At 32.3% G+C, this 16,882-nt stretch overlaps 1 protein-coding gene across 1 annotated transcript in view; it reads right to left on the reverse strand.

The window, feature by feature from the left end:
* Window positions 1-8,287: 8,287 nt before the first annotated feature.
* LOC127703203 (fibrocystin-L-like) overlaps window positions 8,288-16,882 on the reverse strand; it is a 47,787-nt gene continuing 39,192 nt past the window's right edge. Inside the window, exons 28-31 of the mRNA XM_052207731.1 lie at window positions 15,434-15,821; window positions 13,107-13,294; window positions 11,861-11,990; window positions 8,288-9,675 (exon numbers count right to left, since the gene is read on the reverse strand). Coding sequence (XP_052063691.1) covers window positions 9,476-9,675; window positions 11,861-11,990; window positions 13,107-13,294; window positions 15,434-15,821 — 906 coding nt within the window. The 3' untranslated portion in view covers window positions 8,288-9,475. The remainder of the gene's footprint in view (window positions 9,676-11,860; window positions 11,991-13,106; window positions 13,295-15,433; window positions 15,822-16,882) is intronic.

Below are 16,882 nucleotides of genomic sequence, written 5' to 3' on the forward strand. Positions count from 1 at the left end.
TTTGGGCAGTAGCCAATCAGAATGAAGATATTGTCAGATATTTACTTGAACGTAATGCTGATGCTGGAAAGAACATAGGGTCAAACTTTAATTTATTAATGTTTTCCATGAAGATTTTTACACAACCACCATTTCAAACATTTGGTTATGGAGTTGATGGTTATGATGATGATGATTCTAGTGAAGAGGAAGAGGAAGATGAAAACCAAATAGACAAACATGAAAACAAACATTACAGAGATGGACTTGAAATAAAACATGATGAAAACTTAAATGAAGTAAAACAGGAAGGAAACCTTGATGATAAACAACATAAGGGAAGTCCTGATAATGAAAAACGTAAGGAAGACCAAGATGATGAAAAACCTGAGGAAAACAATAAAGATTGTGAACAAATTCCAGTGCCATTTTTACCTAAACTTAAAATTGTTAAGATGTTGATAGATAAAGGAGCAGTAGAGAAATGTTCGGATGTTCAACTTTTTGATATATTTACAACTATGACCACATTAGAGAATAGAGATGTCATTAATTTAGGTTCACCTGAAGATCTTTACAAAGCTGTTCTGCCATTGCTGTTAAGAAAAATTCCTAACTTGGCAAATGTAAGGAATGCCCAGGGCATGTCTTTGTTAGGTTATGAAATGTTACATAAGGATGTTCTTACAAAGTGCCCTGTATCAAATTATATGAAGAAATATTTTAAGAAAGGAAATGGAACAGATATTAATAGTGCAAATGTACTTAAAAATTATAGACTACCAAAATCAGAAAACCAACCAGAAACCATTGAAACCAATGTTGATACCATATTAAAGTATTGCACTATTGATTTCACAACGAATGAAGTGATTTGGAGCGAGGATACAACGGTGGAATATCAGTACATACATCCAGTAGTATATTTAGCTTGTGCTGGGAAGCGATTGATCTCAGCCTGTTTAAATAAGTCACAAATTCCATTCCAAGCCAAATTCGATGCTTTAGAAGCATCTGGAGCCTACTTCGCTGCTAGGGAGTATTTTAGGGATGCCATTAACTGTTGGGAGGTTGCTGACCAAATGAAACCGGGACAGTATAATCAAACTCAAAATGATGGAAAAAATCCAGCAATCTCACACTGGGAGGAAGATGTTATTTCTAAAAACATGAATCGTGTGGCTGAAAACTTACTTAACCCGATGGAAGGTATGCCTTATGTACATATGAACTTAGTGTATGCTGATATGTCAGAAACTGCTTTGGCAGTTGCCATACAGGTTACTGCCAGCCATGAGAAATGGATCAAGTGTGGGTCAGTGCCAAAATTATCTGTCAGTACGCCAAAAATTTCCTTCAAATTTCATCTAGATTACCTCTGTCGTCAAAAGGAAACTGCAAAATCAGAAGCAGAAACTGCTAAGTCAGATGGAAAAATTGAAGACCATGAAGAAGTCAAAACAGGAGACAAAGAGTCTACCGAAGAGTCTGCTGCAGGAGGGAAACAATTTGAATTACAAGACAAAAAATCTGTAACGAACAACAAAGAATCTGATACAAAGGCTGATAAATCTGATACAAATGTTGAAGATGAGGTCACTGATGATGATGAGGAGGAGGAGGACGAGGACGAGGATGATGAAGAATGGGAAACTGATGAAGAAAATGAAGATGATAATGATGATGATGAAGTATCTACAACATCTGAAGAAGAACGTGACACACACATAGCATTACTGTTGAAAGCTGCGTTAGTTCATGAGAGACTAATGGGTTATGGTAGTTTTGAGTCATTAAGGTCAATTCAAGCATTAGCTAATGAATACCAAAGTGAAAACCATATTCAGGAGTGGGTAACTGTACTGGTTTACTGCTTTCCATACTTTATTAAGCATATTTCACAAGAAGAACGCTTTATGATGAGGGACATTTTAAAAACAGATACACTGAAGAAATTTATTAAAGATTTAACAAATTTGTTTTTTACAATGTTGGTTGAAGAAGAATATGATATGCTATCATTTGACTTGCTGATGGCAGTTTTTAAATGTTTCTTCTTGAACTGCTTAGCTACACCAAAGAAACAAAGATATTTCAAAGATATGGCTCCACTGCTGTTGGCAATAAAAGTTTTGAACAGATATGAGAAGTCAGAGGAAGAGAAATGTAGATTTTTGGACTTCATGAAGAGAGTAATTACTGATGACCTGAGAAACTGCCATGGACAAAGTCTGCTTCATTATGCTTCACCAGTTATAATTGAAAACAGTAGAGCAGAAAAGTCAGGTGAAGAATTGGAGGATGTAGTCATAGGATCACCAGAATTAGTGGAGATTTTGTTATCTCTTGGATCTGATCCAAATTCGGTAGATAATTTTGGAATGACACCTCTTCACATGTGTTTCCGTGTTATTTCTGATGAAGCAAGTGAATTAAAGAGTAGTAGATTAAATGATCGGTATGCAATTGTTAATTCTCTCTTAAAGACAGGGGCTCATTCAGATTGTTTGGATGCTAGGGATAAAACACCAATTTTCTATTCAGAATCATCATCTGTCCGTATGTGTCCTGTTGGAAACCGATCTTTACAGTGCCTAGCTTCTGCTGTCATTTTGGACAATTGTATACCATATGACGGACGTTTGCCATCTGAATTGTTTCCATTTTTGGATTTACACAGGAAAAAGGGCAAGTCTAAATCCAAGAAATTTCTACAGGAGCTTAAACGTCCAACTCCTTCAAGAAATTACTGGGTTATATAACTACTCCAGGTCAATGCTTTTTGACATGCAGCAGCTGAAAAGTTAACTCCATACATATTTGAAGAGGTAATATTTTGCTCATTGTAGCATGAATATTCTGAAAGACTTCCAATATGTTTTAGCAACTGTAGTGATTCATTTCTATGGTATACAAGTTTTCGTGTCAATCTTGTTTGTTAAAATTCTGTATGATGTTATATAATTATATAGATAAAACATGTACAAGTTAACATGTAGATGTTCCTCAACAGCTCAAACAGGAAAACAAATCATAAAGGGGAGTAACTCTTGCAAATCTTCCAAAGCGTTTTGTACATTAATAGAAAAAAAAGACATTCTGGATACAAAGTGTCAGATCAGAATTTTTTTGAATTAAAATGTTCAAATATTTCATTGAGCATGTTGATACCAATTTTAAGTGCTCAATAAATATGATACAGGTATTAAAGTGTCAATAGTAAGATGACATTATTTATTTGCTATGAAGTCAATGTAATATATGTTATTGTAATTTGAACAATTAAATCCTATATTTATATCAATTATTGAAATGGTAATGAATAATTAGACAATTATAAATAAATATTAATTGTGTTAATAATGAATTATTTGAACTTATTTATGTGGGTTATTATATCACCTTTCTGTGAACATGACCATATTCATTGTTTATCAAACTTGGAATACAAAATCACTTGAAGAACAGATGACCTCTATTGATTTCAAGGTCAAAAAGCAAACCATGTGTCTGTGACAATATATTAGACTAATCTGCTTGATCAGGCTTCATGAAATTCAGTACAAATAATCACCATAAAGAAAGAATGACATTAAGTATAGATTTTCAAATTCAAACTACTGGTACGGTCATGGATTTAAGGCAAAAACTTGATTGAACTGCAGAATTGCAAACTACATTGCTTTAACAAACTTAAATTAAACTTAGTATGCATTATGATTGTGGTATGAGGACCTAACCCTTAGCATGCTTAGTGTTGTTCAAGGGCAGATATCTCTGGTCAAGGGGAGTTTAAGAAGTCAGTCTACAGCTAGATAAAAATATTTTTTAACATGATTCAGTTCATTTAAAGTTGGCACCTCTGATCCTCATGGTTAGAGGGCCCTCTATTGATCCAAAAAACAAAAGTAGAGCTGGGGTCAAGAGTCCGTATCAAATCCTTGTTAATAATGCAAGTTTGTAACCAGTGATTGAAAGATCAATGTGTGGTCAAGGTCAAATCGTGAAGTAGATTAATTGTAATATATATAAACTTACCTGTTTTAAAATTATTACTAATATAAGCAGCTGCACATTAATTGTACAGTTTTGTCACAGTTGAATTTGTTACATATGTTTGTTGTTATGTTAAAAAGTTCAAAGACATTTCACTTATATTGTTGTTGGTTGATATTCCTGCCTTAAAATTTTATGGTTATTTACAATTTGATTTAAAAAGGCCATCTTGCATTAAGTGACATTATACATGTAGCTCAATAGTTTTCTGCTTTAAAAAATAGATTTCCCGTAGAAAAGTGAGAATTGACATTTTTTGTAATTTGTTTTTGAAAAGTAAGAAATTTGGAATCAACTTTTTAAAGAAATATACAAAAATTTCTTGCAGAGGTAAACCAAATTTAAATAAAAAATTGATCCTGTTGCCTTCTTAAAAAGATATCAGGTAAATTAGTGGTACAGGGTAAGCAGATTTTTTTTAATAGTCAAGTTTAAGTAGGGAAGTGCTTACTTTTTCCAACAAAATACTGATTTTACTGTATTTGAGGCTTAACACAGATTTTTTTAATCTGTATTAATATAAAAAGGGGAGATAATTCATTGATATAAAATATTGATATATTGGATAGAAAATAAAACAAACTGCTATGAATATATGTTGAATTTACTACTTCACCTAGAACAATCTTACATGTTTATAAAATATTTATAATAATGATTTATGGTTTTGTTTAAATTGAAATTTTTCATTTGTGTAGAATTTATTGAAATAGACATGATGAAATTCTACAATGTTTTTTTTTATCTAAATTCAAAATCATGAAGTTAAAATTTTGAAAATCTTTAATTGTTATTAGTTTAATGTTATAATTAATGGATGGCGAAAATAAACATGCAATGTCAGGCTTCATCTTTATATTTTACATTTTGCTGTTGGCTATAACAGTTGCAGTAGACATGGGACTATTGGAGAATTAATTATGAGTGCGAGGTTTTTGTGTCGCCTGCGACAGAGTAAACTCGCTAAAGCTTTATATTTCAGAAGGTAGAGATCTGAATGCTTCATACCTTGAATGCAGATGCCTTATTTTACCAAGTTAAGTCTGTCATATGACCATTGCCTTTGACCTCATATTCATGGTTCAGCAACTGCTTGAAACAAAATGTTATTTTTTTGTCATTTGAATTATCACTTATTATTAGTATTAGGATAACTATATTTGGTATATGGGATCATTGCAAGGTCTATATTTCCATCTGACTAGGTTCACCTGACCTTGAACTCATTTCATTGATCAGTGATCAGGGATATTTTTTGTGGTCAAGTCCATATTTCAGATACTATAAGCAATAGATTAGCTATATTTGATGTATGGAATTATTGTAAGGTGTACATGTCAGAATGGCAAGTTTCATATGACCTTTTGACCTCATCTTCTTGGTTCATTGATCAATGTTAAGTTTTTGTGGTTTGGTCTATTTCTCAGATACTATAAACTATGGACCATATTTGGTTTATGGAATGATTGTAAGGGTGTACATGTCTTGTCTGGTAGGTTTCATCAGACCTTGGCTTGACCTCATTTTCATGGTTTTGGTCAATATTAAATGTTCATTGTTAAGTATGTTTCTCAGATACTGTAAGCAATAGGTCAACTATATTTGCATGGTGAACATGTTGTCTGGCAGGGTTCGTCTGACCTTGACATCATTTTTATGGTTCAATTCATTGATCAATTTTCAATTTTTTTTATGTCTTTCTCAGATACCATAATCAATATGTTAACTATATTTAGTGTATGGTTTGATTGTAAAGTGTACTGGTCTGTCTAGCAGGGTTCATCTGACCTTGACCTCATTTACATGGATCATTAATAATATTAAATTTATGTGATACTTGCAGTAAAACCTTAATATTACACACTATCAAATAAAATTCAATCAAGTAAAACAGGCGAGACATTTCAGTGAATGTACTCTTGTTAAGCCTTTTCCACTAAGTGAGCAGAGTAAATAGTTCACTCATTCTGTCATTTTGTCTTGTTTCTGTTATTCCTGTAGATATGGAACTGATTTTTGTCTCCCCTAAGAGACAAATGAGTTGCTTTTCAGGCTGCACCCTTGTTGCTAGCAGCGTCTTTCTTTTCTATAAAGTTGCATATTAGTTTTATAACTATTTCAAGATCCTGCTCCCTAGGTCATGGTCCAGTGACTTCATTTTAGTAAGTAATTTTCAATGTTAAGTTTTCTGCTTAAGTTACATGTAGTTTGATATTAACTACTTGTGATAGATCAATGTTATTTTCAATAAAGTTGCATTACTATCAGTACATATCAGTTTGACGACTATTTCGAGGCTCTGCTCCTGTAGGTCATGGTCTAGTGACTTCCAATTAATTACCAAATTTCAATAGTAGTAAGTTTTCTGCTTTCTGTCGATAAATTAAGATGAAATTTATGACAAGGTTACTGATTGAATCATGTGTATCTGAAACTCAGATGGTGATTTTTTTACAGTTGTAAATGCATCAGATATATTTGTCAAATCTTGATATCTCTCCATGAAATAGCGTAAGCATGACAGGTATAGGTATATTTTTGTTCAAAATATTTGATAGGGTATGTATTTTTGTTATTGAAAATATTGGCAAAGTGTGGGGTACTCAATGTCTCAACTGCTCACCCCTACTACAAAAAAGGTCTAAGTGGTCCATCTAAGTCAGTGGGTTACAGTTCAGGCTTGCCTTTGGTATCTGATGACATACTTTTCTGCATTTAACATTTCCGAATGGTTTGCCATGGAGAGGGCTTGAACATAAATCAATATCAATGACTTGATAAAAAGGATTCACAAATGTTTCTGGAGATTAAAGGCACAATAGAGCTCCAGTCTTGCATCTTATTTGTTATGAAATAGCATCCAGCTCTTAGCTATGAAGAGAGTTTGACTGATTCAACTTCAAGTCAAAAGGTTAAGGTCACAATATGATTTAAAGCTTGAATATAGTTCTGTTTATTGTGTGGCCATCAGTAAGTGCTTTATGCTATCTTATTTCAAGTGGGATCATGGTGACCATAATTGTTTGCAAGCAAAAGCTAGCACTGGCAGTACAATATTCCTGGCCATGAAGAGAGATTGAACACTTCTTTAATTCATCATTTGGGCAATAACTCCTACAAGAATTTGTCTTAAAACAGTTTTGATGTAAATGGACAGCAGGTAGATCTCAACATTGTGAACATTTCTGCCACTGTCAGATTTTCTCTATCTATAGTGGGTTTTATAATACTATAGACATTTTACCCTTATGTTCTATTGTCGACCATGTTGATTGGCAGTCAGGATCATTGGACATAATTAAATTAGAAATGGACATGAATTATTTGTTCTATGGTGTTTGGTTGTCTCATTAGCAATTATACCCGACCTCCAAGGTCATGCTGATTTGTGAATTCTATACAGTGTTGGTTGTCTCATTAGCAATCATACCCCACCTCCAAGGTCATGCTGATTTGTGAATTCTATACAGTGTTGGCTGTCTCATTAGCAATTATACCCCACCTCCAAGGTCATGCTGATTTGTGAATTCTATACAGTGTTGGTTGTCTCATAAGCAATTATACCCCACCTCCAAGGTCATGCTGATTTGGGAATTCTATACAGTGTTGGCTGTCTCATTAGCAATTATACCCCACCTCCAAGGTCATGCTGATTTGTTAATTCTATACAGTGTTGGCTGTCTCATTAGCAATTATACCCCACCTCCAAGGTCATGCTGATTTGTGAATTCTACACAGTGTTGGTTGTCTCATTAGCAATTATACCCCACCTCCAAGGTCATGCTGATTTGTGAATTCTATACAGTGTTGGCTGTCTCATTAGCATTTATACCACACCTCCAAGGTCATGCTGATTTGTGAATTCTATGCAGTGTTGGCTGTCTCATTAGCAATTATACCCTACCTCCAAGGTCATGCTGATTTGTGAATTCTATACAGTGTTGGTTGTCTCATTAGCAATTATACCCCACCTCCAAGGTCATGCTGATTTGTGAATTCTACACAGTGTTGGCTGTCTCATTAGCAATTATACCCCACCTCCAAGGTCATGCTGATTTGTGAATTCTATACAGTGTTGGCTGTCTCATTAGCAATTATACCCCACCTCCAAGGTCATGCTGATTTGTGAATTATATACACGAACACTCAACTATGAAATGTGAATATATCACCAAAAAAAAAGAATATATATCTTTATAAAATAACGATGTTTCTACAAGGAGGACTTAAATAAAAGAAATGACAAAACAGGTTGAACGTACATTAGTACATTTATAATATATTTCATGCATAAAATGTAAAATAAATACATTGGTCAAATATAACAGATAAACCATAACAAGTTTCTGGATAATCAATTTTAACAGAACATTTCTTTAAACTGGACGAATTAAAGTAAAACTGAAAATACTGTTCAATTCTTAAATCTGTTTTGGGGCCTACACAATCAAAGATTTGTACAATCTATTTCCTACAATTTAGTGAGTGGGCTTTTTATTTTAAGTCAAGAGTCTAATAATTTAGATCAGAATTCCTTTTTATACAACACTTATTAATTTTCTCACACATCATAATCTGAAACTCATAATGTTAAAATGATTAATGCACAATAACTCCAACAACAAAAAAAAGCAAAAGATTTTTTTTATAACATTGTTAAAAAATAATTAAAAGGAATAAACTTTTAAGTCATAAAAAGATTAAATGCAGTTAACAGGTATTAATTTGAAGTTAAAAAGATATACAGTATATACAATTAATGTACATTGTATAAAAATATATATTCCATATTAGTACAAGTTTTAGAAACATGGTAAAAAAAGGGGTCACCTAGTGTAACTCCTGTTTTATAGTGTGTAAATGAATTATACATTTTTAGACAATGCATGTGTATTGTTTTCATCCTGCAATTTAATATAAACTGAAATTGTTTACATTTCAAGCTGTGTTATTTGTTAATACCTTAAATTGTGACTGCTTGGATGCAGAATGCACTTTAGGATACTCTAAATTGAACTGATGTAATTGTATTTGAATTTTATTTTTGAACTCATTAGAAATGATGGACACCAGGAGACAAACATATGTAAATTTATATGTACACCTTTATTAGCATGGCATGTCATCAACTGATTGCATGATAGATTAAACACTCACCATATACTAGTATCATAGTTTCCAAAATTATCATTTTATTGCTGGTCAAGTAGTTAAAATTTCATAATAATCCACCTGATATTTGGCTAAAAGGTGCCAAATGTGGATTTGACACATCCATCAATGTAAATAAATACCCCTTTTTTAAAAAAATAAAATTATTTGATTCAACATTTTGTATATGAATAATATTTTAACACTGAGATATAAAAAGTATATAAGTTGTAAAGTATAAGTAATGTTCATACACAATAAAAACAAAGTGTTCTCTCTCTATGTTCAATTAAAAATTGCTATTCCATGCTTGTGATAATCTTGGTGCTTTGAATTCAGTGGAACTAGGTGCACTACTGACAAAAGACTGGTCTCTGGAAACAGACTCTTTAGGACCAGTGACACTCATAAAAGACCTTTCTCTGTACAAAATTTCATCTGTGTCTTTTTCATTTGATCCTGTACCACACCCACAACTAAGTAATCCACCTAGAGTTAAGGGGGAAGAATTATTATAAAACATATATCTTGAGAATTACATTAACATGCAGTCATATTTAAAGGCAGTTAGAGTCATCACCTTTATTTCTTAAAGAGGATCAAAAACATTTTATTTCCCCCAGAGTTTGGTAGTAATTTGACATTTACTAGATGTTTCATATTTTTTTATTGATTAATTTGTCAAATTTTGAACTTTCAATAAATTTGGTTGTTATGCTTGATATTGGTTAGGATCATGATATATAAATCTTAAATAGGATTGTTTATTTCATAATTTTTCAACAAATTGTCTGCTATATGATCTTTAAAGATTTTAAGATACTTTATTTGAACCCTATCTACTATTTCAGTAACTGTAGCCATGATGATATCAATATATGTTTTAAACTAAACACCTTAAGAAAGATTGTTCAGTCAGCACATTGTATTCAGAGAAGATATTTTAAAAATTACACTACCCAACTGTTAACAGATGAGAATTTAAACAATATGAAAAGCTCACACTAGGTCTTTGGTTTGGGTTGGATTAAAGGGGATACAAACTATTCTGTGGTCTTTTTATTGAAATCTATTCAGAAATTTTCACATGGGATTTTTTAAAATGCTAAAAGAAAAAAAAACTTCTGTTTCTTGGTGAATATTCTAGCCTAGCAGTCAAATACAAATTTGTTTTGGCACTTGAACATTTGGTATACCATTTATGGAGTTTTAATTCTATCAATGTCAAGTCTTGTCCATTGTCCAGTGTATATAATAGTGGATATTTTGCCCTTAAATGCTCTGACTCGTAAAGGATGTCTTAAAGAAAGGTGTGCATAGTCAAAGGATTCAGTTCTGGTGATAAAACAGGTAAACGCCATTATACATATGTAGGACTCTAAAGTGTGATGATCATGCTAAAGTGCCATGGTCTACGCTAAAGTGCGATGGTGTCAGACACTAAAGTGGGATGGTGTCAGACACTAAAGTGCCATGGTAGTTTGTTTTTTAAAGTGCAATCAGATGACACGCTAAAGTGCTATGGTATATGACACGCTAAAGTGCAATGGTATAACACGCTAAAGTGCGAAGGTGTAACAGGAATGGGGTTCAGGCAATGGTTTTTGTTTTTTGCTGTGTTCCTATTAGTCTTTCGTTTATTGTTTGGATATAAATCAGTCCGTTATTTTTTCTCGTTTGAATTGTTTTACACTGGGGGTTTTGATACCTTTTGGTCTTTATAAAATACTTTCTGCGGGATTAGCCAACGCTCGCGTTAAAAGCCATATGGTAACCGACAGTTAATTACATTAATGACATTTAGTCTTGTCTCATTGGCAATCATATTATGATACTACACCTCTGGTCGTTAGGTTACTGTCTTGTTCACAAGTATCTATCTCTTTAACAGACATGACAAACCATATTGTAAAAAATAGTTTTATAAAATAATTCAATTAGAAAGTAAAAATAGTAGCTTTTAATTCACGCAAGTAAATGAAATGGGATTACAAACATAGAAGGAGTTTCTAAATCAAATTTGGACGAATTAAATACTTTGACACATTTTGCAGATTTCACTCTCTTTTACGGTATACACCTTCCCTGACTATCATCAGTTTCTATGTTCATGAGAAGTCTTTTTTTTCCAGTTTCCTGACAGCAACACGTTTGTCCCCGCCGACAAAGCTGAATTTGGTTTAAAATCTATAAGCCATTAACATCAGGATCAAAGGTTTGCATTTCTGTTACTGTGGATGATTTTTTTGGGAAGTAACTCCTACTGATACAAACTCTTTAAGCACTGACCAAAAATGTTCAGGATCGGGATCATTTGTTTCTCTTTTCTTTCTTCTCTTGTCCAGTAAAAAAAACCTTCATCTGCACAAACATTCCCGTTTTACCGGCATGTCCATTTTTGTTTGTACAAACAGCTTGTAACGTCATAATGCTATTTAATGTTGCAAACGTCCATACTTTCCCAAACAAATGCACTTTCGCGGAAAAAAGCACTTTAGCGTATCGCGGCATCAGACTTCAGCTTGTTCCATCAAATAGCACAGACCATTCCACTTTTGTGTGACCATTGCGTTTTAGCGTCCCCATCCCACTTTAGAGTCCTATATATAAACAACATATCATTAATAAACTCTTACTTTACTGAATTTTTAATTTATTTCTTGAAACTATTTACCTGTGACCTGTATTTTGTTTTTGGATTGAGACTTCATTCTCCACACAACCAATATAATCACAATCAACAGTACACATCCAACAATTGAACCAACAATAATAGCCATTGGAACTTCAGAACTGTCATCATTCTGTAACATATAATTAAAGATACATACAAACAATTACAGTGTAAGATGACAAGATTACTTACCAGCAGGTTTATAAGTATTTTGAGCATGCTTTAAGTAATTGAGAGCATTCTTTAATGAGGTATAATATTGTTTATTATTTTGAGTTGCTGTTATCTATTTTAGTTATTATTTTATTTTTTGTGATTTATTATATTTATGTTGTGTTTTTTTGTTATCTATTAATCAAAAGTTATTATTTTGTGTTTTTGTTATCTTTTATAGTTATTATTTTGTGTTTTTGTTATCTTTTATAGTTATTATTTTGTGTTTTTTTTGTTATTTATGATATCTATTTTGTGTTGTTATCTATTATAGTTCATATGTTGTGTTTTTGTTATTTATTATGTGTTGTTATCATCTATCAAATTGTTATCATTTTGTGTTTTTTGTTTATTTTTGCTGTTTAAGGTATTGCAGTCTCATTAACGTACACCCAACATCTCCTTTTATTCAAAATTAATTCATATAAAATAAATGAACAAAATATGAACATTATCCTGTCTTGATAAAACTAGGTACAAACTTAAAAAGAAAGTTGTGCTGAAACTACTACAGACATAAAAGTAGACCAAAAATCAGCTTAAAAAGAGGGAGATGCTTTATGAAGACCAAACATGTTCTCTAAAATCAACAAAGTTATAGACAATGAAAATAGAAATTTTAAAAGTGAATATGTTTAAATTTTTCAACTTAAATGTAACATCCAGAGGTCATTTATGAAAAGCAAGTAATAGTTACCCCCACCCTATACATTTTTATTATTTCTTACTATTTTCTGATACAGCCATAATATATAAGTTTTCCAGAAATCTGTGAGAGACAAGTACATGCTTTCATAGAAATTCATCAGATATTTTGTTCTGGATTTTTAATGTGCTAACTTATAATCCATCATTTCAAATTGACAAATTTCAATCCATCAAGTGCATAAAACCAATGATAAGTTATTAAAATGCTGTAGAATAATAATCTGGATGAGCTATAGAGTACACAAAATTCTTAACTGCACAATTAATATTTTTTATACACTGAATGAAGTTATGAGTGGAGAGAAATTCATCAATGTAAACTTACATCTGGGATAACTTCACATGCCTCTCCATAAAATACACTATCATTATAATACATGTATTTGGACAATTCCAGGGCCTGTCCATTATAGTTTATTGTCTGTCCATCTGTGAGCATAGAACATGTTGAATACAAGGAACTGTTGATACTATCATGGCTTCCTGATACATTCAGGGTTACCAGAATACTCCCTGTGAATAACACAATAAACTGTTAACACAGAGATATGTCTCGCCTTTTTGTACTTTTGATAATGCAAATGTTGAAATTAAAATAGCAATACTTTAACATGTAAGTTATGCAAATATTCAAAGTCGATGAACCATGACTGAAGGTACATGGCAAAACAATCTCCATGGAAATTAGATGTTCCAATGCTAATACAACTGCATACCAAATACCATAGACTTATCATAAGTCATTCCCTTTCAACAAACCTAAACACAAACATTGACTTGTAAACTATGTAAAAGTTTCAAAATCAATGAACCATGATGAGGGGTGGGGCTATATAATCCATGGAAACGAGACTTGCAAATGCAAATACATTTCCATACCAAATATCATTGACTTAACATTAGCGGTTCAATTCTTAAACTGATCTAATCACAAACTAATACTTGTAAACTAAGCAAAAGTTTCAAAGTCAAAAGACCATGACTGATGGGGTGGGGCCAAATATTCTCCATGGAAACGAGATGTGCTAATGCTTATACAACTGCATACCAATTATCATTGACCTACCACTAACGGTTCCCCTTGAACTGACCTAATCACAAACTAATACATGAAAATGAAGCAAAAGTTTCAAAGTCAATAGACCATGAATGAGGGGGTGGGGCCAAATAATCTCCATGGAAATGAGATGTGCCAATGTGTATACAACTGCATACCAAATATCATTGACCTACCACTAGTGGTTCCCCATAAACTGACCTAATCACAAACTAATACATGTAAACAAAGCAAAGTTTCAAAGTCAATAGACCTTGACTGAGGGGCGGGGCCAAATAATCTCAATGGTAATGAGATGTACCAATGCTATTACAACTGCATACCAAATACCATTGACCTACCACTAGTGGTTCACCATGAACTAGACATAATCACAAACTAATGCTTTGTTGACGCCGCTGCCGTTGCCGCTGCCGCCGCTGCTGCCGCCTGAAACAGCATACCTATGTCTCGCTTTTTGACTCTGTCAAGGCGAGACAAAAATGGTAATAAATATTGATAGATAATAATAGAGATTTAACAAATCAGGGAAGCTTACCAAAATACTTTCAAACTTATCTCAATATCCAATTGTTTAACACTCAATTGTAAGAAAAGCACATAAATTTATGCCCCGTGATTCAATATTTTGCTAGAGGGACTGTATTTACATAAAACAACTTAAATTAGAGAAGTATAAAATGCCATTATGTACCAAAGATATCCTGAAATGTTAAGTAGTATATATTTCGCTGTTATCTTATTCCGCTAGTCAATAAAGAGCTGTGCCATGAGTGCATGATATGCCCGTCCCCAACTGGACAGTTTTTGAAAATTTACAACTAATAAAGTTCCACAACTCCACAATGTCATGTCAGAAATTTATAACGAACAAAAGGGAGCTTATTTCAATAGATATAAACAAGTTACCAAAGTTTCATGATAACTGATAAAAGCATTTATGAGTTATTGTCCGAAATACTGGAAAATCCCCCTTTTTTTTATGAAAAAATTCCCAATGCTCCAATATGTAAAATCAAAAATTTTTAAAAATCGAATGAGAACTTTAATATGTCAATATATATACACAATTCACCAAGTTTCATGAAAATTTATCAAAGCATTTTTGAGTTATAGTCAGAAAACTGGAAAAATCCCCCATTTTTTATGAATAAAATCTCATAACTTGGAAACGTAAAAATTTAAAATTTATAAAAATCGAAAGGGAGCTTACGTCAATAGATACAAACAATTCACCAAAGTTACATGAAAATTGGTGAAAGTGTTTTTGAGTTATTGTCTGACATGTTGATGATGGATGGACAATGGTATACCTTAATACGTCCCATAAACGGGCGTAATAAAAACTTACCTAAAATTTGATATGGAAACATGGGATATAAAATACTTTCAAAACAAGTTGTTTTCATTATGAGTGATTGTAATTTTAACTATGAAATGGCGAAACTCTTTATATTCTCAAATTCACATAACTGAACCTTATGATAGTGTTGCTGGTCTAAGTTTTGTATGTTTAGATTCATTTAACTTTCATACAGGGTCTTTAAAATGAGTATTGTATTCCTAGCCACAATACAAGATTTCTTTAAATATACCTGGTTGCAAAGATACTGAATTGATCTGTAAATCTTCATACATAACAGCAAACCAATTTCCAAACATTGCTTTTGCATAACGATCATCTGATCCAACTACTGTGTTATAATCCCCATCTATCTTTAGAACAATATCATTGGTCTCCTCATGGGTCATAGACTTGTGCTGCAATTGTTTGACGTTGACAAAATGTGGTATAGTAAAATTGTACTCCGGAGGATTGGTAGTCACATGGAAATTAATTATAGCCATTCCAAATGATGTAAATGTCAAATCTGAGAATGTTGCCTGACTGCTAGAACCCCAAAATTTCTGGTTACTTGCATGTAAAGAGCCATTATAATATTCTGGGGTTCCCATATCTGCTTGAACATTCCATTCATGTGACTACAAAAGAATGTATTAGTTTAAAGCACAAGTAAAATTTACAATACCTTAAAAGATTCATTGATATTTGTAGGAAACCAGTAGTTCATGGTAGGAGTGACATTTCACTAGTTCAGAAATTAACCTACATGGTTTCACCAATAGCTCCCAACACAGTAGCTCTAGATTTGTTTTTCATCAAACATTTAAATTATCTTGTTTTCTCTACATATTGAAAAGTTTGCATCAGGTGTAATACCACCAAATCATAGTACATCACATCCGGTTTCATACAAAAAAGGGTGGGAACAAAATATTCACTTAATTTTGACAGTTGTAGGAAATTAACCCTGCATTTCATTGCATAAAAATATTTCTGAGTCATAAACATATATCTTTGGTGTTTAAAAGCACCATTCTTTTTTTATTTGCTGTTTCTATAAAATATGTTGGAAACTTCAGGTGATATGGTTACTAAAGCTTGTTAACAGGAAAAAAAGAGATGAAAATTTGATTGGTTTACTTCTGGTGATGGTTATTATCTTATATGTAATGAAATGTTATGTGTAATGTTCACTGTAGTACTGGACTGGATAAAACTTGAATCATGCCAATTATTTCTTTATTTGAAACAAAGATAAATTCTGCAAAATTTTTTTTTGAAAAGTGTCAATTCAACAAAGACTAATATGGAAAAATCAATGATGGTATTACTCCTTCACACAAATATTAATGAATTGACAGATGAATTGCATTATAAAGAACTAAATAGTAGTCATTATATGTTAAATGACACCTACCTAAGGTTAAGTAGAACTCTTAATAAATAAAACTAATGTTTCCTTCTGTAAGAGTCTTAATGGACTTGTGGGAAATAAATGAGTTAAATTTCAAAATTCAAGGGCCTTAATCTGGAAATAATTGAAAAAAAAAAGGAAATTCTTCCCATTTGCACATTCATAAACCAGAAGTTTAATAATTTTCAAGAAGACAATGACAATTTTTCTGTACTTAAAGGAGCAATACTAAGAGTAAAATTAACAGAGTAAAAAAATGAACGTGTCCATAGTTCACGGATACCC

Source organism: Mytilus californianus, unplaced genomic scaffold, assembly GCF_021869535.1.
Source record: "Mytilus californianus isolate M0D057914Y unplaced genomic scaffold, xbMytCali1.0.p SCAF_5, whole genome shotgun sequence".
Classification (NCBI taxonomy): Eukaryota; Metazoa; Mollusca; class Bivalvia; order Mytilida; family Mytilidae; genus Mytilus; species Mytilus californianus.